This window comes from Dryobates pubescens, chromosome 11 (genome assembly GCF_014839835.1).
Source record: "Dryobates pubescens isolate bDryPub1 chromosome 11, bDryPub1.pri, whole genome shotgun sequence".
Lineage (NCBI taxonomy): Eukaryota > Metazoa > Chordata > Aves > Piciformes > Picidae > Dryobates > Dryobates pubescens.
The window spans coordinates 24,552,004-24,572,601 of record NC_071622.1 but is presented as its reverse complement, the minus strand read 5'-3'; the positions used below and the strand labels follow the sequence as shown (position 1 = coordinate 24,572,601).

Genomic DNA, 20,598 nt, shown 5'->3' with positions numbered 1-20,598 from the left:
CTAAACAGTGATTTAGTTCTTCATACAGGCAGAGAAATTAATCCTTGGGGAAAATATTGTGAGCTTCAAGTAGATTGCTCCTTTAAAAAAAAAATATTAAAAAAATCACAGATCAGCTGTCTAGATCCAGCTGGTACTGATGTGGAAGGACCAGTCTGCAGCCAGAGATCTTGAAAATGAAACCTTAAATTGTTGCAGCCACAAACAAACCAAACCCAAACAAACACCTCTTCCCCCAAATTTTATGAGAAACCTAGGAGGGGTGTCATCCTTAGTCTCTTGGACATGTTCACATCAGTGGTAGGCTTCTTGGTAATGCTGGTCTAAAGGTGGTGAAATGTCTTTAGTACTACTTTGTCATAATTTATGCAAAGATAGCCTTAATATTTGAACCTTGTGCAGAGCCAGGGCTGCACATGTTGAGGAAAGATCCTCCATAGGTAGACATGAAATGAAATTTGCCTTAAGAAGGAAGGCCAAACGTTTTTTTCAAGCAGTTATTTTCTATTAGGTTGTGCATAGTCTAGTACTAATGCACTGCCTTAGTGCCTCAGTCAGGAACCTAGTAAAGGTATAGTGTCTCTTTGCTGTTTGATTGCTTTTGTGGTCTTCAGATTGTCATTAACTGTAAGTATATGATGACTTATGGTTTGTTTCTTTTTGTTGTTTTGTTTGTTTAGGCTTACCAAAAATGCAAGTTATTCAAAACTACAATGGAATACCCCAGCCAGCAGCACAAGATGGTCCACCATTGCATATCCAGATTGGGGACACTATTGAACTAATTAGAGGAGATGCACACAGCTTATTTTGGCAGGTATGGCATCATTGGCTATATTACACAGGTCCTAGAAACTAAATTTTTAATGATGTATTGGTTCTGTAACTTAATTTTTTTTTTTTAACAAAATATTATCTGTTTTTATGCAGAATAAATGTCACATGCAACTATTTTTACTTCTAAATTGCCAGTAGTTCACACATTGTATAAATCTTCCTCCTTGCAGCTGTATAGTAGCACTCCTGGTGACTAAATCTGCAAGAACATGGCATTAGTAGCAGTCCTTGTGGTTAAATTTTCAGTTGAAGAGAGCGTTTGGCATGGAAATCTGTGAATCTTCAGTCACTGTTTCTCTAACATAGTGAAACTAAAAGCTTTAGTTGTAACTGAGTTTCACAAATATTAGATTCATAGGGAAGAGAAAATGCTCTGCAAAACAGAACCACAATGAAACTCTCAAGTCAGTTAAGGACAGTGTTTTATGTGCATAGGGAAAAGCGTGTTCTATTGATGGCAAAATTCACATCACTACCGCTGTTACTGAAATTTTAAGGAATTTGCATTCAATTCCAGGATGCATGAAAGCTGTCCCATTTTTCTTAAATTGTTCATGCTGGAGTCCTGTGTACTGCTGATGCTGTTGGATTAGGGAAAACAGAGCTGAATAGAACTTTCAGGATGTTAACAGAACAACAACTGGGAAGCATCTGTCTTGTGTTGTTCCTGTGTTTGTGATTTTCTTTTTTGTCTTTGAGACTTTAATAAGTTAATGAATGTAATTATAAAAACTGCTTAGTCTATTATGTGAGATGTTATACTTTGTTGTTGGCTTCAATTAGGGTTGAATCTTCTCCAAACTCCTCAGGACTGAATCAGTGAACTCTGTTCCTATGTCCCTGCTTTGTCCTGAATAACGTTTAACTGGGGGAAATAATAACCAACAAAATGTTATGTTTTTTTAAAAAAAAATAATTATAACCACCCCTCCACCCCTTGCAAAAACCCCCAAATCCCAACAAGCCAATCAAAATGAAAATCCCCCAAACCTGTTATTTAGCAGATATTTAGTGATATTTCACATCAGAAAAGTAAACTGTTTCAAACATTACGTAGGCCACAATCTGCCAACCAGTTTTAGGTGTAAGGTTTGGTTCTGCAAAGTCTCGAGGTCTGATCCACAGAAGCATTTAACCAGGCTTTTGATTTGAGACTGGCTAGTAGATAATCATTTGACTAACACAATTAGTACAAGACAGAATTACTGGCACTGTGTGGAACTGATTCTGTTGCCATGTTCATATACGTTTGTCAAATTCTTCTACTGAAGTTTGACTTGGATGTTATTTGTACCTCTCCTGCTAATGAATTTAGCTAGAGTCTGACTGCGATTAACTGGCAAAAACTGCATGAGGCTTTTTCCCCAGATGGCTTGGTAACAGATTTGAATCATAATGAAAATTGTCTTCTCCATCAGCAGCATTCAGGAATTTTTCTTCATCACAGACAGCCTTTTCACAGGCTACTTAGTAGAGATTTTAATAAGTTCTGTAATGATACCTGTGTTTTAAAATGCATATTAAGAAAAAAAGCATGCAAGCCACCATTTGTTTTAAAAATCCAGGTTTTATTCAGGAGGTGTTTTAGAGTGATTTTATAGCTGAACTGCAAGACTAATATTAGAACAGATTTTTAAGTCATCCATCACTCATTTTAGAATGTGAGTGTTTTATTGTTGTACTCAGCACTGGTGAGGCTGTGTTCAGTTTCTGGCCCCTCTCTACAAGAAGGATGTTGAGTTGGTGGAGTATGGCCAGAGAAGGGCATTCAACCTGGTGAAGGATCTAGAGAACAAGTCTTAGGAGGAGTGGCTGAGAGAGTTGGGGATTTTTAATCTGAAGAAAAAAGAAGGCTCAGGGGAGACCTTATCACTCTTTACAACTGCCTCAAAGGAAGTTGGAGAGAGTTGAGGGTTGGTCTGTTCAACCAAGTCACAAGTAGTAGGACGAGAGAAAATGGCTTCAAGTTGCACCAGAGAAAGTTTAGGTTGGATATTAGAAAGAATGACTTTACAGAATACAGAATCAACCAGGTTGGAGAAGACCTTTGAGATCATCCAGTCCAACCTATCACCCAGCACCATCTAATCAACTAAACCATGGCACTAAGTGCCTCATCTAGTCTCTTTTTAAACACTTCCAGTGATGGGGATTCCAGCACCTCCCTGGGCAGCCCATTCCAATGGCCAACCACTTTCTGTGAAGAATTTCTTCCTAACATCCAGCCTGAACCTTTACTGAAAGGGTTATCAGGCACTGGAACAGCTGATTGTACTCTGGGTGGTGGAGTCCCAATCTCTGGAGGTATTTAAGAGTCATGTAGATGTAGTGCTTAGGGATATGGTTTAGTCAAGGACTTGTCAGCGTTAGATTAATGATTGGGCTCAATGATGTTAAGAGTAATTTCCAATCTAAGCAGTTCTGGTTTTCTGTGATAGGTATCTGTGTGTGGTATAATTTTTTAATTCTTTGCAGTATGTGAAATAAATACCACAGGTTAATGAGCAATGCTGAAGCAATAACTTTAGCATAATCAAATGTTTTGTTAGGCTTTAAAATTCTGCTAAGTTACCATTTGAATGCTCATAGAGCAATTGTGGGAAGTTCTGTAGTAATTCAGGGCTGTCTCCAGATAGGACTCTACCTGTCATGCAGTCTGGAAAACAGTGGCAGTATGGGATTTTTTTCTTTATGAAACAGCAAATACTTTTCTGAGAGCAAACTGAGCAATCACAGAGTGAGTCCATAAGATGCTTGATGTTTTAAAATTAAGTTTTAGACCCCTTAACCACAGTGCTAAAGTTGTTTCAGTTGTAGCAGTGCAAATCTGAAGTAGTCAGATTTTTTTTTTTTATTTTATTACAGATGTGAATGTTTTTTTCCTCATCTGGGTTTGGTTTGAGTAAATTGTTAGCTGTTTAACCTCAGGGTAGGCTTTCAGGGGTGCTGCGGTTCCTGCCAGAAGATACAATGCAATTCTAGTTTCACAGGATTGCATTGCAATTACCCACCGGCCCCAGGCAATCATGTTTCTCAAGTATGCCAAAAGAATACCGATTTTTCCTGGACTGATTCTCTTGTGTGTTTGTTTATTGTTGTTGTTTTTTTAAATTGTCTTTTCTTTGATGCAGTTTAAAACCATATCAAGTAATAGCTATTACAGTGTATTTCCTAATGCTTCCGTAGTTAGTGGGTCTGCTGTCAACAGCCAAAAGGCATTAACTATGTTGTAAATATGATAGAAAATTGAAACATTGGGGTGGCAACACTGTAAAAATGCCTTTTCATTTTCCTTTGGTTTATACGTTTTCATTTGTCCTCCTTCATCCCTTCACCACAGTTCACACTGAACAAAAAATAGAAATGGGTGAAGAACATGTTTGAAACCACTGAATTCTGTTTTGTGTGATGGTACTAGGATAGAATTACACATTTGGTGTTACAGAAACAAAATTAACTAAACCCCCCAAGAAATTCCATGTCTGTTTCTGAGCATTTTCCCCCTCTTTGATTATATATTTTTGTTGTTGTTGTTGCAAGTATGCTATCAAGAAACTCCCAAACAATGATTTTCAGTATTACAATGCTTGTAAAGTACTCATTCTTCCTGTCATTGCTAAATGCTAATAATATATTATATTTATAGTCAGTATATTAAATTTAGTGGAAGTTAGGCATTTATGTGCCTTTAATCTGTCAAATGAGAACATTTATTTGCCCAGATATGTGTTTTGGTGCATTCATTTTATGTATCTGTGTCCAGAAATTTTAATTGTGTGCTCTGTTCCACTTTGAAAAATATAGTCAGCATGGTCACAACTGAGCATTTACTAGGGCCAGAAAGGTTTTTGCTTTGCTGTTCTGTCTGAGGAGGTGAATTGGGAGCTGCTGGAACTCTGTGATGATTGGGTCACTTTTGGCTGTTAGAAGCCCAGAGTAAATTGGTGGTCGTGTGAAAGTGGGGCAGTAGTTGTATTGCATAAAAAGCTCAGTTCAGGCCATGCTGGATGCACTTCTGCCACTGGTCTCCTGGGTGTGCAGGTGTATCTATGACATATTGTGAATGTGTCATAGACAGTGTTAATCTTTAATTGTGTTAGTATTTTAGTGTCCACTCAATTTCCAATGATTTGCATCTCTTATGGAAACCCATAGCTATAGGGTGTCTGAGTTAGCTGATGGATTATTAGCTGTAAGCTCCCACTGGAGCTGGCATAATTTCTCAGGTGCTACAACTGCTGCTGCAATGTGGTGCAGTCACTTTGGGGATCTATAGTGTGGCAACTGTCACTAGAGTAATTCCAGCTGAGGAGGGAGTAGATTGAAAGGAGATAATTAACGATAATGAAGATATCAGACACTGGCAGCTGTTGACAAAACTGGGAATCACAACCCAGACTCTAACCCCTGCTTCTTGCCATCTCATCTCTTGGAGATCTCAGGTATATCAGATATAACTGTTACTTAATTATGTAAATCTACAAAGCAAACAAACAAAACCAAAATGACAAAACCCACACAACTGTTAACACTTAATTAGGACAGCATTTTATTCTAAAGGCTCTATGATATACTCTTCCTGTCCCAAATCCCTGTGCATTATTTACGGTTAATCCTCATAATGTCTCAAAATGGAAAAAATTGTGGTTTTTTTTCCCTAGGGCAGAAATTTAACAACAGGAGAACTTGGATTCTTCCCAAGTGATGCAGTAAAGCCTAGTCCATGTGTAAGTACAATTTTTTTAATGCTAGATGTCATCTTAGAAAAAACCTGCCTAGTTCATACCATTGCTTCATTATTCTTGCCTATGTAAACCATATTCTTTCTAGTTCCTTTTTGTTTTCATTGTATGTTCAATATTGCTTAAAATATAGCATTCTCATACTTTGGTTATTGGGTGTAAATGGGACATACAAAGAAAACATTTCTGAGAAGCAGATTTAATTTTGGGAAGTATTAATAAATTGAACTGTCTGAGAAGTTTCTTGAATATAGAACACACACATTTCATGTGAAAGTGCACTTTCTTCCTTCCTTAGCAGTAAGGTGAGAATGCTGTGGTTCTAATCTATTCCCCAGTCACATTGGGTTAGAGAGAGAGATTACACCATAAGTAGCAAGCTTAAAATTGTGTAAAACTAATATGAAACTTTGAATTCAGGCTGCTTGATAAATTCTCTCGTCTGTGGAGGGTCTTACTTGCCTTTATTTCACCCAAGGATATTCTCAGTCTAGGGAAATTCAGGATAACAATAGCAAAAACTATAATATGAACTCAAGAGCTTTGTGTACAGATTTGATGATGCATTAATATACTAAATGCTTGCCCCTTCATTCTCTGCCCTCTAATACTGTATGTCAGATTAATATGTCTTTTTTGACATTCATGTAACCCCCTAAAACCAGTGGTGAATCATATTATGTACTTTGCTTTAACACAACTTCAACTTCTTGTAACTTGATTCACAACAATGTGACTTACTAACAGAACTGCTCTTGTGACAGCAGCTGAGATCTGGCACTTAAATGGTTTATAGTAGGTGGGATCAGCTATTAGAAGCCATATTTTGGTGTGCTGTTAAGGCTTATATTGTGCCTCAGTCACTAAAACAAGCACACACGTGATCCTACTGTCTATAAATCGATTAGTATATCTCGAGACATCTTCAGCATCCTGTATTTTCAGAACTTTATTGTACAGTGTGTACAGTGTATTTGTGGCTACAAGGTATGTTAGAGTGGGTGAGAGAGCAGAACACTATCCCTTGCTTTCTGTAAAGGTTGGGGATTTCTCATGCTGTGGTGTCACTCTCCTGGATGCAGGCAGTGTGTGCTGTGTATTGGCATTAGGTTCTCAGAGCCACCCAGTCAGTTATAGTGTGGAAATGTTGACAGAACTGTAGCAGCATTTTAAGAACCACCACTGTACTGTAAAGCAGAGGAAGCAGGGTATCCAGAGTTAGGAAAACTGTTCCTAGGGTGTTGTGAAGATTGCTTTCTAGTGATAAACATTTTTGGCTAGGTTTAAAATATACCATTAAGAGGAGTATTGAAAATAATACAGTTTTACAGAATAAATAAGTATTATTCATGAAATGTTACCAACTGATGTCATGATCAGAACAAAAAGATAAATTGATGTTTCACCAATGTTAACTTGGAAGGATGAAATATAAACATCTTACTGTGATAAATGATGCAGTTAAAGATACTGAAACATCAATCAGGTTTTAAACATGCTATAACTTTTTCTGTTATTATTAAGTCTAACAGTCTTTACAACCAGCTGATATAAAAATGCCCAGAAACAGCATAAAATACGTACATCAAAAGACTTTAGGAATGAATACTGAATGAAAAACTGCTGAGCTCCAGAATATCTATGTACCAGACTTTTCACAGATGTACTTATAGAAAAATATATTCCTCTTTGCAGTAAGTAGTATATGTCAGCAGACATTTTCTGCACCATATGAATAAAATCTGGTTCTCCCTAGCTTTCTTCCAGTTCTCTGATTTCTACAGATACATTGGCTACATAGCACAGTGTGAGCCAAGAGCTGTATAATAACATTTGATTTTACTGTGTTATATATCTGACTATTCAAAATTAATGAACAGTTATTTTAAGTAAAAAAAAAGAGTCAGAGCAGCAAAGAGATAAAATATTCTATGCTGCTTTAAGAATTGTATGAAATATTTATCCTTCATAACTTCCTTCAAAATTAATTAGATTTTGCAGTCTAATCGGATCTTCTGTTTAAGTTGTCATCTGAATATTGACAGTCAGATCAGTTTTGTCTGATTTGTGTTGATTGGAAAAAATCTTGATGCTCATTCTCTTGCATCTTTTCATGTCCTAGGTTCCTAAACCAGTAGACTACTCTTCACAACTGTGGTGAGTCTTACAAGAATCTCTTTGAAAGAAGCAGTCACAGAAAGGCAGCTGTCTTTATTACATTTAATTTATATTGGTTTAGCCTTTACAGGCTTCCAAAGAAGGCATTACATAATGTTTAAGGAAAGCAAGACCATCCATTGCCTAAAAGCACTTTTGAAGTAGTAAAAGGCTTAATGTGTTTAACATTTTATCTACAAAAGCTGTAGCTCTGCAGCCTTAGCCTGAAACAGAATAATAAGCCATGAGTATAATGGGAATAAAGTGAAGGAAAAACCTCAAATACATCTGGTCTCACAAATAATTCTGTATTTCCTTTAAAAGAAACAAACAAAACCTTAGAGTTATAAAGCCCCAGTTAGTCACAACTATAACCACTACTAGTCAGGGGCTTGCATCTTGTGTGAAGTCTTGACTGGAATTCAGCTTTGTTCTCAAAAAGACATGGCAGTGCTGAGAGCGCAGAATAAGTATCACTTGTGTTGTTTTGCAGCTTTTGTACTTTGTCATTTAGATGTGTCTTGACTTCTGCTAGTTTGCAAAAGTGAACACAGAATTAAGCCAAGGAGGGTGTTTAATGTTTCCAGTTGATATTTTAAATTAAATTCTAAGATCTGCTCTACAGTTTTGCTAGAAGAAAGTATATTGTTGGGACCAATCTTAATCTTCTAAGGATTTGTAATACTTTATTGCAAGTTTCAGCCTAAAATTATTGTTAAAAGCCATGTGTTTTGTGCTAAACTTCAAAATGCATCTTCCTTGGTGTGATTCATAAAATAACCTTTTTTTAAAAAAAAAAAAAAAATTTAAGTTCCCTTCTGATTGGTAGTGATGTATTAGCATAAAGTTTTGCATAGTTGTAGTCTGTGGTGTTGACTGCCTTTACACTACTTTCTAAAATAGTAAAATAAACATCATTTCCCTATTTCTAAAATGGTAAAATAAGGATCATTTCCCTGGAAGTGAGATCACTTTCCTCAATTAACAGTTTGACCTCTAGTTTTGCAAATAAATGTGTTCTGTCAGCCTCACATAAAGTCTCACCTAAATTAGAAAGGCAGAGCAAGGGAACAAATCTTATGCAGGCAAGCATGCAGAACTGGTGACTTATTTTTCTTAGACTTCAAATCTTAGTATCAGGTCTTTCAAAAATTGGACATGGGCCAATTTATTCCTCCCCCCCCCTTTTTTTTTTTCTTGTGTATGTTTAGCCTGCCCATTATGCTTTTGCTTTTAGAAGTTGTGAATAATTCTGAAACCAAATAAAATATTTTTTTTTGCATGTGTCTATCTTTTTTTTTAACCTAATACACTGTGAATGGCTGATTCTCTACTCTGTTAAGATCAATCCTACTAGAACTCAGAAAGGTTCAAAGGTTCTGGAGCATTGTTTTACTGATTCAAAACAATTTGGTTTTATCTAGTCAGGCAAGTAGTCATTCAGATAATGTTCAGGCTCAAGGCATTTTGTAGGAACATGTGCAGAAGTACTTTTGATTTTTTTTCACTATTCTTCATTTAAAGAGCTGGAAGTGGTATTCACTTGCAACGGATGTATTTTTAGGTCCCCATCATATGCAGAAGATTGAGAGTCTGCATTGCATATTTCATAGACCTTTCTTTGTAGCTTTAAAAAAATCATAGACATTTTTTATTGTTCTCTGTTACAGGTTTGCAGGAGCAATGGAAAGATTGCAAGCAGAGAGTGAACTTATCAACAGAGTAAATAGCACTTACCTGGTGCGGCACAGGACCAAAGAATCAGGAGAATATGCAATTAGTATTAAGTAAGTGGAATTAAGATCTCTTACAAAAAGTTTCCTGTTCTTGTTTATGTCTAGATAACATTTGAGAAAAATGAGGAAAGCAAAAAGCTGTTTCAATGTACATAATTGTACACAGCATTCAAGACCATCAGTATAGGAAAGCTGAAGCTGCTAACAAAAATACCCGGGGGTTATAGTAGGAAGGCAGCAGTGGCTTTTTAATGCTGGTGTAGCAAGCAAGTGTACAGAAATGATGGCAAGAGTAAGGAAGTGTTTGGAGTGTAATGTGGTCTGCTTCTCTGATGCAAGTGTTTTGGTGACTTCAGGGAGAACTTGTTGAAGCCCTTCATGTCTCTGACATTTCAGTGCAGTGTGGGTTCATAAATTCCAGGGATGCAAATTATTTTGGGAGGCTTGTTGCTTTCATGTTGTTTATCAGCATGAATATAAAACAATACATGGGAATTCCCAATAAGAATGAAGAGTTAGTTTTGACTTTTTTCCTGAATACAGATTTCCTCTTCAGCTGTACTTCAATAAATATATTTGGTTAATTAGATGTCAGCTTTGTTTTGGCACAGATATACATTTTGTCTTAAGAATTTATTCATGTGGTGTTATTTGGGCATGCCCTCAGGTAATTATTGATTGTGTCTGATTAAAAACACATTTATATTCATAAGTTATTCATTGCCCACAGGTACAATAATGAAGTGAAGCACATCAAGATTTTAACAAGAGATGGCTTTTTCCACATTGCAGAAAACAGAAAATTTAAAAATTTAATGGTGAGCATTGATTAGGTTTTTAACAATTTGTGGTTTTCTTTGTAGCAGTTGCTGTAAGTCAGAGCTCCTTTGTTTTGTGAAATTATGGAATGCTGTGAGAGATCTGAATTGTGTCCATACTTCCAAACAGGATATTTTTTTAATATTTGTGGTTTGTGCTCAAAACTATGTAATTGTATTTAGGACTGGACTGTGTGCCTTGCAGTGATGTGGAAGAGAGGAGGAACTAAATCCAATGCATTAACCTGCGATGGAGTTGGGCTAAATCTTGAAAGGAGAATTTGATGTCTTTGTATAGTAATGATCCCTAAAAGTAGCTTGGTGAAGGTTCCTGCCCAGTACATGCACATGTCTGCTGAATGTAATGATGCCTTATTGATAGGCAAATTCAGAGGGAGAAGCATATGACATGCAGCTGTGTCAGAGAGCCCAGTAAAACTTGGGAGGGGCTGGTTTTCCTGGTCCCAGTGTGCCAGACAAAGAAGTACAACTAGAGAATGGGACTGGCTAAGCTGCTAGAACAGAAATCCTTGTTGGAATATTAGTCATCTGGAGTCATTTTGACTAGTTACATTAAAGTAACTGTGTGTCTACTTCAAACTTACACTTTATGGCAGCCAGTCGCTTACTAACAAACTATAGCAATAACACACAGAGCAGTCTCGCTCATTAACTTTCACTATACTACAGGCACACTTCATTCCCAGAAATGTGTTTGATGTCACAGCCACCCAGATCAGTGAATTTCAATGTTATGTCAGAATCATCTTGTACTGGGAAATTAATTTTTTTGAACTTGAAAGACTTTCTTGATAGCTCACTTTGCTCAGACAAGACTCATAAATACAAGCTGTCTGAATAAATTGCCACAGTGCATTTGTAAAATTTTACCACTTATGCATTTTCTGATGCATTGTTAAAGGAAGCTTGTTCAATAGATTGTTTAGTGCAGTTAACTGGGTTAAAACTGAAGCTGTACCCTTCCTGCATGCATGTCTGAGTACTCTAAATTGATAAATAAAAATGAATGGCAAACAAGAGTAGGAAGAGAAGCTTTTAAACCAGGAAGCTTTAGAAATTGTTTTCGTATAACCACTGACACTCTGTAAAGCAGGGGCATCATACAAGTGGCAAAAAATCAAGCAGAAATCTATGCTTTGTCTGACCATATTTGAAACCAAAGAATTTTTCAGTGTTAGGCCTGAGGACCTTGAGGTCTTACCATTGGTAGTACCAGAAATCGTGACATTCCTAAATTCATGAAGGAGGTGGCTACTTAGTCTGCAAACATTACGAATTATTCCCTGAAAGTTGATGAGACCATATGAGTACTTTCAAGATCTTGATGAAGCATATGAGCTGCAGTCACCTGCTGCCAGATGTCTGGTCATGGCAATGATGCTGTTTAATGCACCGATGCAGGCTTTAAAACAGAGCCGAATTGAGGTATAAATACAGGACACAAACTTGGATTAAAAAAGAAGCAAAAAGAATGTGTTGCATCAAATAGTTGAGACAACAAAAGAAATTTTTAGTGCAAATGCCTCATGGTTACATATTTAGCCTTCCTGACATTCAATTAGGAAAAAGCAATTTCATAACTCAGTTTAAGGGTATTATGAAGTCTGCCCTTGAGAGTTAAATAGACAAGCCATAATAGTGTAAGCACTATTTGCATGTGTTGTGAAACAATTCCTTTTTATGGGTAAGATGGAATAGAAAAAGCAACAGGAGCAGAACAAAAGTAGTGTGAGTAGAACTGGGAGCAGAAGAGAGACAAAGGTGGCAGTCATGAAAAACTAAAGCAGTGACCTGCAGTGACACAGTGTTCTATACTACTTTGGAGGTAACAAAAATAGAAGAGCTCTTGTACATAATCTTCATATTACATTGGAGAAACCTTCACATGACAAATTAAAATGTGCTGAATGTGTAAAGCAGGCTAATAGAATAGAACAGAATAAACCAGGTTGGAAGAGGCCTTCAAGATCTTCAAGTCCAACCTATCATCCAACACCACCTAATCAACTAAACCATGCAACCAAGCACCCTGTCAAGTCTCCTCCTGAACACCTCCAGTGATGGTGACTCCACCACCTCTTCAGGCAGCCCATTCCAATGGGCAATCACTCTCTCTGTGTAAACTTCCTCCTAACATCCAGCCTAAACCTCCCCTGGTGCAGCCTGAGACTGTGTCCTCTTGTTCTGGTGCCGGCTGCCTGGGAGAAGAGACCAACCTCTGCCTGTCTACAGCCCCCCTTCAGGTAGTTGTAGACAGCAATAAGGTCACCCCTGAGTCTCCTCTTCTCCAGGCTAAGCAACCCCAGCTCCCTCAGCCTCTCCTCATAGGGCTTGTGTTCCAAGCCCCTCACCAACTTTGTTGCCTTTCTCTGGACACACTCCAGCAAGTCAACATCCTTCCTAAACTGAGGGGCCCAGAACTGGACACAGTACTTGAGGTGCAGCCTAACCAATGCAGTGTACAGGGGCACAATGACCTCCCTGTTCCTGCTGGCCACACTGTTCCTGATGCAGGCCAGGATGCCATTGGCCCTCTTGGCTGCCTGGGCACATTGCAGGCTCATGTTCAGCCTACCATCAACCAGCACCCCCAGGTCCCTTTCTGCCTGGCCGCTCTCCAGCCACTCTGACCCCAGCCTGTAGCTCTGCATGGGGTTGTTGTGGCCAATGTGCAGAACCTGGCACATGGATGTGTTAAATCTCATGCTGCTGGATTCTGCCCATCTGTCCAGCCTGTTGAGGTCCCTCTGCAGAGCCTCTCTACCCTCCAGCAGATCAACTCCTGCCCCAAGCTTGGTGACATCTGCAAATTTACTGATGATGGACTCAATGCCCTCATCCAGATCATCAATAAAGATGTTAAAGAGCATGGGGCCCAGCACTGATCCCTGGGGGACACCACTGGTGAGTGGCTGCCAGCTGGATGTGGCACCATTCACCATCACTCTCTGGGCTCGGCCCTCCAGCCAGTTCCTAACCCAATGCAGTGTGCTCCCATCCAAGCCACGAGCTGACAGCTTGGCCAGGAGTTTGCTGTGGGGGACAGTGTCAAAGGCCTTGTTGAAGTCCAGGTAGACTACATCCACAGCCTTCCCCACATCCACCAGGCGGGTCACCTGATCACAGAAGGAGATCAGGTTGGAGAGGCAGGACCTGCCTTTCCTAAATCCATGTTGGCTGGGCCTGATCCCTTGGCCATCCTGTAAGTGCTGTGTGATGCAGTGGAAGGTCAGCTCTGCTGCTGCTGTGTATATTGGTTATGTGACAGCCTCCTGAGGAGCCCCATCCACACTGCCGATGCTACAGACCTTACTTCAGCTGTTTGTAAGCTTGTTATTATGATTTCTGCAAGGAATGTTTTGTAAGCAAATTCTTTGTCAACCATCTTCATGGAAGAATGGTATTAAAAACTAAGCAACAGAATTTTTGTGACCCAAATTTTTCTCTGTTTGGAGCCATTTTACTTATACAAACTTTCCAGTTGAAGTTCTTTCTGTCTTTACCAAACAGCATAAATGTTACAGACTTGTGTGATGCAAATACGTAACAAAAATTTCATACTAATTGTTTTCCAGTTATCCTGAAATCCTACTTTGAATGCTGCTTACTTACAAATCATCCTCTGTGTTGCCTTGGTAATCTGAATATCTGGTTATTCTGTGATGATATGTGACAGAAAATTTCATTGCTGACATTATAGCTTGCATGCTGTCCTGATTATGGACAGCTAAACCAAAATAGTTTTCATTCTCCTGGCCTTTCTGCTTACTTGGAGTGCCTAGCAGGTCTGTGATTATGAACTGTTAAAAGAGGTGCAGATTTTGCTTAATTTTGTAAGTAGTTTCAGAGTCATGCAACAGCTCACAGTGTGGGGAGTGAAGTGCTCCAGAGTTCAGAAGATAATCTTCAGGATGTTGTCAGGAACTTATGGTTTGTGCAGTAGATCTTGGACTAGATAATTTGAGAATTATTTTGTTTGTCTGGAATTAATATATCATTGATGTAGACTGTTGTAGGCTAGTGATTTTGTTAATGTGTTTTTGCTAGAAGGAAATAATTGAACACAGTACTGTTTCTTTATTTTCACCTAAGCTTGGCTTGGTCAGCTTTGGTTTTGGTAATCTAGATGTAAGTAAGTAGAATAGAATGACTGAGATACTGCTAAAAGTGAAGGATTTACAGTGGTAAGTTAACAGCCTTTTTTTGCTAAAAGGCTTTCTTTGTGCTTGCATTTCTGGAGTGAAATTCCACAGTTGAAGTATTGTTAATCAAGTTAAATACATTTGCTATGAACGGTCTGGTCACTTTTAATGTTATTCTGGGCTTTATGTAGAAACTGCAATATTGACTTTAGAAGTGATAATTCACATGTAGGAAACAATGGCAGGGGCTGAAGATTGCTAAGGAATAACATCAGTTGTCAGTATTTTGATGGGCGTTGCCTTCTTTCTCATAAACTAAAGTTACTTATCTCCTTGCTTACATAAGCTACTGGAACCAGTCTTTTATGTTTTCATATATGTGTGTGTGTACACCTATATAAAGCATGTCTGTGTGCATGTATGTGTGCATATGTACGTTATATATGTACACACACATTTTTTAGAGTTGGCCCAAGGAGAGTGTGGATCACTGGATTTTTGTTTATTTATTTTTTTAAGTCCCCTTATCTGGAAAAACCTTCCCCAAACAGCAACCAACCTCCCCCCCCCCCCCCCCCCCCCCCTGCTTTCCTCACCCCCATAGATTTTAGTGGCAGAACCTTGGAAGTTTTACATGATCCTGCTTGTTAAATTGCTACTTGCTTATATGCAAGCCTTATGCTTTGTTTCAGATCTGTGTGCTTACAAATAGTGTTGTGACTACACATCACTTATCGTGGCAGAAGAAATTTGACAAAACAGACAGTTACCATTAAATACTTAACGAGCAGCTGACCTTGCCTTCTGCCTGACTTCAGAAAAGAAAATACATGCTCGGCCTGGCTCAAAGGAGCCACAAGTATTGAATCTGACAATGCTTTATTTGGAAAAAACCCAAACAAGAAAACACCCAAACCAGTTAACTACTTAAGTGGTGGTGTAGAAGCAGTCAATATTTAGGCTGTTATATTCTAAAATAAGGTTACTTGTATGATATGTTGAAAAGGATGTGATTTCCAATTGAAATGCAGTGTTTTTCCTTTCTGAAAGGAACTCATAGAATACTATAAGCACCACTCTCTCAAAGAAGGCTTTCGAAGTTTGGATACTACTCTTCAGTTTCCGTACAAAGAATCTGAAAACTCAGTGGGACAAAGAAGTAACAGAACAGGGGGCAACTGTGAGTATTATAAATGTTCATATATTCTTTTCTGTTGTACAAACATTGGAAAACACAAGGTACTTTAAACATCTTCATTTCCCATTTTTGACATAAAACCAATTAATATGGTAATGCTTTTAGCTAGATTTTTTTTTTCTTTTTAATTTAAACAGATTCAGATCTGCCAGGAGGTTTATAAACATGTCTAGCAAGTTTGTTTTGCTGCCAAATGCAAAATCTCCCTGATACTCAAAAATCTATTAGGCAAGCTGGTGAGAGATTAAACTGCATCCTGCCTAGATTTTTCTGACATTCGCGTACATGCAGCTGCAAGCGTTAATATCTGTGACAACTTCTAATCCTTAAAAAGAGATTTAAATAAATCAGTCTTGTAGTGGAGTGATATGAAGTAGAATTTCAGTAATATAACATAAATTTCTCCAAAACCCCTGTTAGATTAACTGTATCATAATTATTTTTATGCCTGCCTTTTAGCTATAAATATTTATTACAGATTTCTAAGCTTCTGACAGTTAATGAACTACTGTACAATGTAAACAGCAGTTAAAAAGTTTTGAAGATTAGAAAAAAAATGAGAAAATTTGTATGTGATGTCCTTTATTTAACCTGTTACAACTCAAGTGGAAGTTAGCATGAGTTTTAGGACAGGTACATGTTCAGTGTTAATCACAAAAGCTGTCATGTGGCTGGCCTCTGGAACATGTGGAACATTTCTGTCAAAGAGCAAATATTAGACTTGCAGTTCTATGGACAGTGGCTTTACCATTGTCTGCCACAGATAATAAGAGGAAAATAAAAATTAATGGGAATTTTAACAATATGAAGACTGTTGTGAAAGATCAGAGAGGCCAGGCTATCCTTTGTGATGATTTAAGCTGGCAGTGTTACTTTCATTTGCTGTATATGTGAGCTTTTCTTTACTTGCATGCCTCCGTTCCATAACAATTTCATAACTTAGGAGGCTTTCTTCCTCTCCTAATTAAAGTGAAGGTAATTTAGGACAGACTAAGAAACTAGTGTGTCTCTGTGCATTTCATTTAGTTCCAACCTCTCAATTCCTCTTTATTCCTTATTCTAGTTTATGTCACTGCTTCCCAGGACTTTTCTTCAGTTGTCTCTTTGCTGTGCTGTATCTCAGTAGATCTCTGTTATTAGTGAATTTATCTGTCTTGTTTCCTCTTCTCCCTATAGATTGTGATCATCATTTGTTTCTTCCTCTTGTCATCTCTTGTGCTTTCCTCATTCCTTGCTTTCTCACAACATTGAGACTTCAGTTATTGAGAAGATGCACCCTGCTTTGTTTACTTTGCATTTAATTTTGTTATTATTGACTGTAAGCAGGACCAATTTGTTTTCTTTCATTTTTTAGTCTAGATAGAATATATCTATATTGTCCACAAACTTACTAGCCTGCAGGAGCATTATCTCAATTGTTTCATACTTTACAGGATACAAGACTGGTAGTATATTCTCATTACCTTCAGTCCATATACAACCCCCCCCATCTTTAAGATCTTTTAAGCAGTATATGGAAGAGCAGAGAAAGGAATGTGGCATGCTCTCATTTTAGTCAAAGGGTTGAGAAAGTGAATCTCTGCTAGAGTAAATATCAGTGTCACAAGTCATGCTGCTGGGAACTGACAGGTTTTGTCCAAAGCCAAACTGATCAAAAGACCCCCTCAATTCTCAGACTTCTCACGTGAAACCTAACAGATGTGTACTGTTCGGCTAGCCTACCTGCATTGACTGTGGATGATACTTTCATTTAATAGATCTGAGTGGCTTTTAACCAATAAAATTGTATGTCCTCATGAGTATGGGAGATGGTGGGGTGTTTTGTTTGTTTGTTTTAAGCACAATTTTAATGAATAACAGCCCACCTGTAAGTCATGCTGCTTGGTTTTAAAGCTGTCCTGTTAGTTTTTCCCAAGTTGGTGTTAGAACTTTTCATCCAGGCTGTATCAGCCTTGCTGGACTGACTGTTGGAAAGAAGTTGGCACCTTTGGGCTGCAGTTTAAAGCAGATTTTAAGGAGGTTTTGCATTATATTATTTGATATTTTGGACTATATTATTCACTTGACTGCATCTGGATATTTTAATGAGGCCATTTTTTGAGAAGACATCAGCTTTTTATTCAAGACAGCTGGTCTTTAGCATATGTTAGCAGGAGAAGTATTTTCAAAATACATGAGTTAAACCACTGTAGACTTTGACAGAGTTGTATCACTTTCTGCTGCAAAAGTCTTTCAGCTGCTGTGAAACTGAATGGCAATACCAAAGGATTATGTTAATTGTTTTTGTTAATGTCACGTTTTCCTTTATCCATTGAAGGAAAAGAAAATCAGTTTAATTTTCATTTCTGATGTGCATAATAATAAATCACCTTGTAACTTGCATTTTCAGAGAATTAGACTTTCCATTGAGCATCTACTAGAGCTTCCGGAAACATCATGTAATGGAGATGGTTAATTCAACTTTCCACTTCAGTTAGAACTTTGCTTTTTAGTCCTTCCATCTTGCAGAAGTCACCCACTCTGTTCTGGTATTTATTGCACTTTTTAAAGTGGATGTTAAAGCTGTCAGCCATTTTCTTTCATCAGTATAGAAATCTAAGTTAATTAGGAAGATTTTTTTGGGAAATGGTATGCTCTTCTTTATTTTTTAGTCTTAGGCTTTTCTAGACATGGTATGATCAAATTTTGTTTTGCTACACAGAAAAATGCTAACCATTGCATTAGATCGACCATATAATGAAATAAAGGCAAAACCAGACGACAACTTGACGTTCTTCTGCAGAATAGGTTTTGGCACTTTGTTACAATTTGCAGCTGTAGAGCACAGTCGTATTGAGAAATCTCTGTCTCCATGAAATTTTGATTGTAATGTAACTTAAGTTGCAAAGCCAAAACCTATTTAAGTGACTAGTTTTCATCACCTGGAGACTAGGTGTAGGCATATTAGCTAGTTATATCACTTCATTCTGCTGCTTAGTGAATTAACTGCATCAAAGTTGATAAATAAAATAAATGTCATTCCAGTCCTTAAGGAATTAAAGAATCCAGCATTTTACCCTAAAACCTGTCACCAAACCCCTTATTAATGATGTTTGAAAATAGACTACTTGTCTATTGCGGTAGCATTTCCTTGTTCACATATGTTTAGTTGTTGAGAATTTCACGTTTAATACCAAACCTCCAGTTATATCAGGCAGAAAAATTCTCAAAATATAAAGCTGGACAGGACTAGGTCCCCTCTATAAAGCATCTAACCTGTCTTTATTTCTTCACAGTGCTTTTGCACGTTATCATTGTACTTCTGTAGAAATAGAGGCAGTTACTTGTTTCTAAGAAGAGTCACACTGGTTGATCAAGTTGCCCTTCGGGTCCATATCACATGTTTACTTACAGAGCTGTCACATGAGGTACTTGCTCCAGTATAAAGGTGTTCCTTGAGTAACCTCATACATTCTCAGATAATCCATTTAGAGGAGGAGGAGAAAGGATCATCACTGTGGTATGGTTTGTGTTTTGTTTTGTTTGTTGTTTTGTTTGGTTTGGTTGGTTTTTAGCAAATAACCCATATTTTACAGACACAAAAGATTCAATATTTGTCCTGTTTATTTTATTCATGCTGATAATTTCATTGTCACAAGTGTATCTGTTCTCAATTGGGTAAGATGCACAAACAGTATCATAGTCTTCGCTGTGGATTCTTTGTTAATTCCTTGCATAAAGTAGTTCCAGCTGTCATTCCTGCAAATACGTATTTTGAAGAAAAATTAATTTGCCTAGTCACAAGAAAATAATCGTGGAAGCAGCTGTATATGATGAATACAACCCTGCTACATTTTTAAAGAACACCTTCTGGTCAGTGATTATAGATACTGTTAGGCATAATTTAGAAGCTACATGATCTTTTTTCCAGTTGAGAATGGACTTCCCTTTCCAAACTCACAGCTCATACAAAAGTTCTCAAGTTCACTAGACTATCTTCATTGCCTCTCCAAAAGAGACATAATGTGAGAGCATATAAACAAACAGCAGTTTAATTTGAAGTAATTTCAGTTAATCTGTTCTTATTTAAAAATATGTTGACCCCAGGTTTGCTGGCCACAGAGCAAATGCACTTGCTCTAACCATTCACTTGAGGAAGTTGTTGTAGGGACTAGTTTGTGGTGGTGTGGTAGCTTTTTGGGGGGGTTTTATTTATTTTTTATTCTTCTTCCCTAAATAGGAGCAATACTGCTTGGGCCTTAGAGGATGTAGCTTAGCTGTGGAATTCCTATTGATGTTAATAATTATCAGGGCAAAATGTGTTCTTTTTTTCCCATGCATAATATGAGACCCCAGTTCAGCTGAAACTGTAGACTGGATTACTAATTAAGACTGTGTGACTGGTCTTCTGGGGCTTGAGGAATTCTTATGTATGCATGAGTTCTTTCTTTTTATACTGTTAAGAAGTGGGACACACAAAATGAAAGTTGTTTTTTTTTTCCTTTTCTGTTAAATCTGAAAATATTTGCAAGAGTCTGCAGTTTTAATTTGCTTCTCTGAAACCCTGAATGGGTGTCTCCTTTGTACTTTACTCTTTGAAAAATGCAGTTGTTAAAAATCGAATCATAGATCCAAATTTTCTAGTTATTATAGTCAATTTCCTTCCAGACATCCTTAGTAGGGAACCTTGGTTTCCTTATTATCAATGAATGATATAGTTAAAAAACTATTATTTAAATCTCGTGCCAATATTTCAATGTTATTTTCCTTTTCTCTTTTTCTCTTTCTTTCTCTAAGCCCCTTCTTTGTTCTGTGGGTTTTCTTTTGTAACTCCACCAGACTACAGCTTTGTTCCCCCTTCCTCCACTCCTTTCTGGTCAGGTACTGCTTTACTGCTTTTATATTTCTTCTAAATTTGCTTCTGTTGTTTTCATGTACGGCAAGCAAGGGAAGGGACGAATCTAATAT

At 37.6% G+C, this 20,598-nt stretch overlaps 1 protein-coding gene across 4 annotated transcripts in view; it reads left to right on the top strand.

Moving 5' to 3' along the window:
• Positions 1-20,598, top strand: part of VAV3 (vav guanine nucleotide exchange factor 3) — a 187,540-nt gene that overhangs the window by 155,737 nt on the left and 11,205 nt on the right. For 3 of the 4 annotated variants that reach the window (XM_054165301.1, XM_054165299.1, XM_054165298.1), the window contains 7 exons: positions 681-817; positions 5,499-5,564; positions 7,702-7,736; positions 9,407-9,523; positions 10,203-10,290; positions 15,504-15,633; positions 20,428-20,511. In XM_054165301.1, coding sequence (XP_054021276.1) covers positions 681-817; positions 5,499-5,564; positions 7,702-7,736; positions 9,407-9,523; positions 10,203-10,290; positions 15,504-15,633; positions 20,428-20,511 — 657 coding nt within the window. The remainder of the gene's footprint in view (positions 1-680; positions 818-5,498; positions 5,565-7,701; positions 7,737-9,406; positions 9,524-10,202; positions 10,291-15,503; positions 15,634-20,427; positions 20,512-20,598) is intronic. The other variant, XM_054165300.1, reaches the window with a different exon arrangement.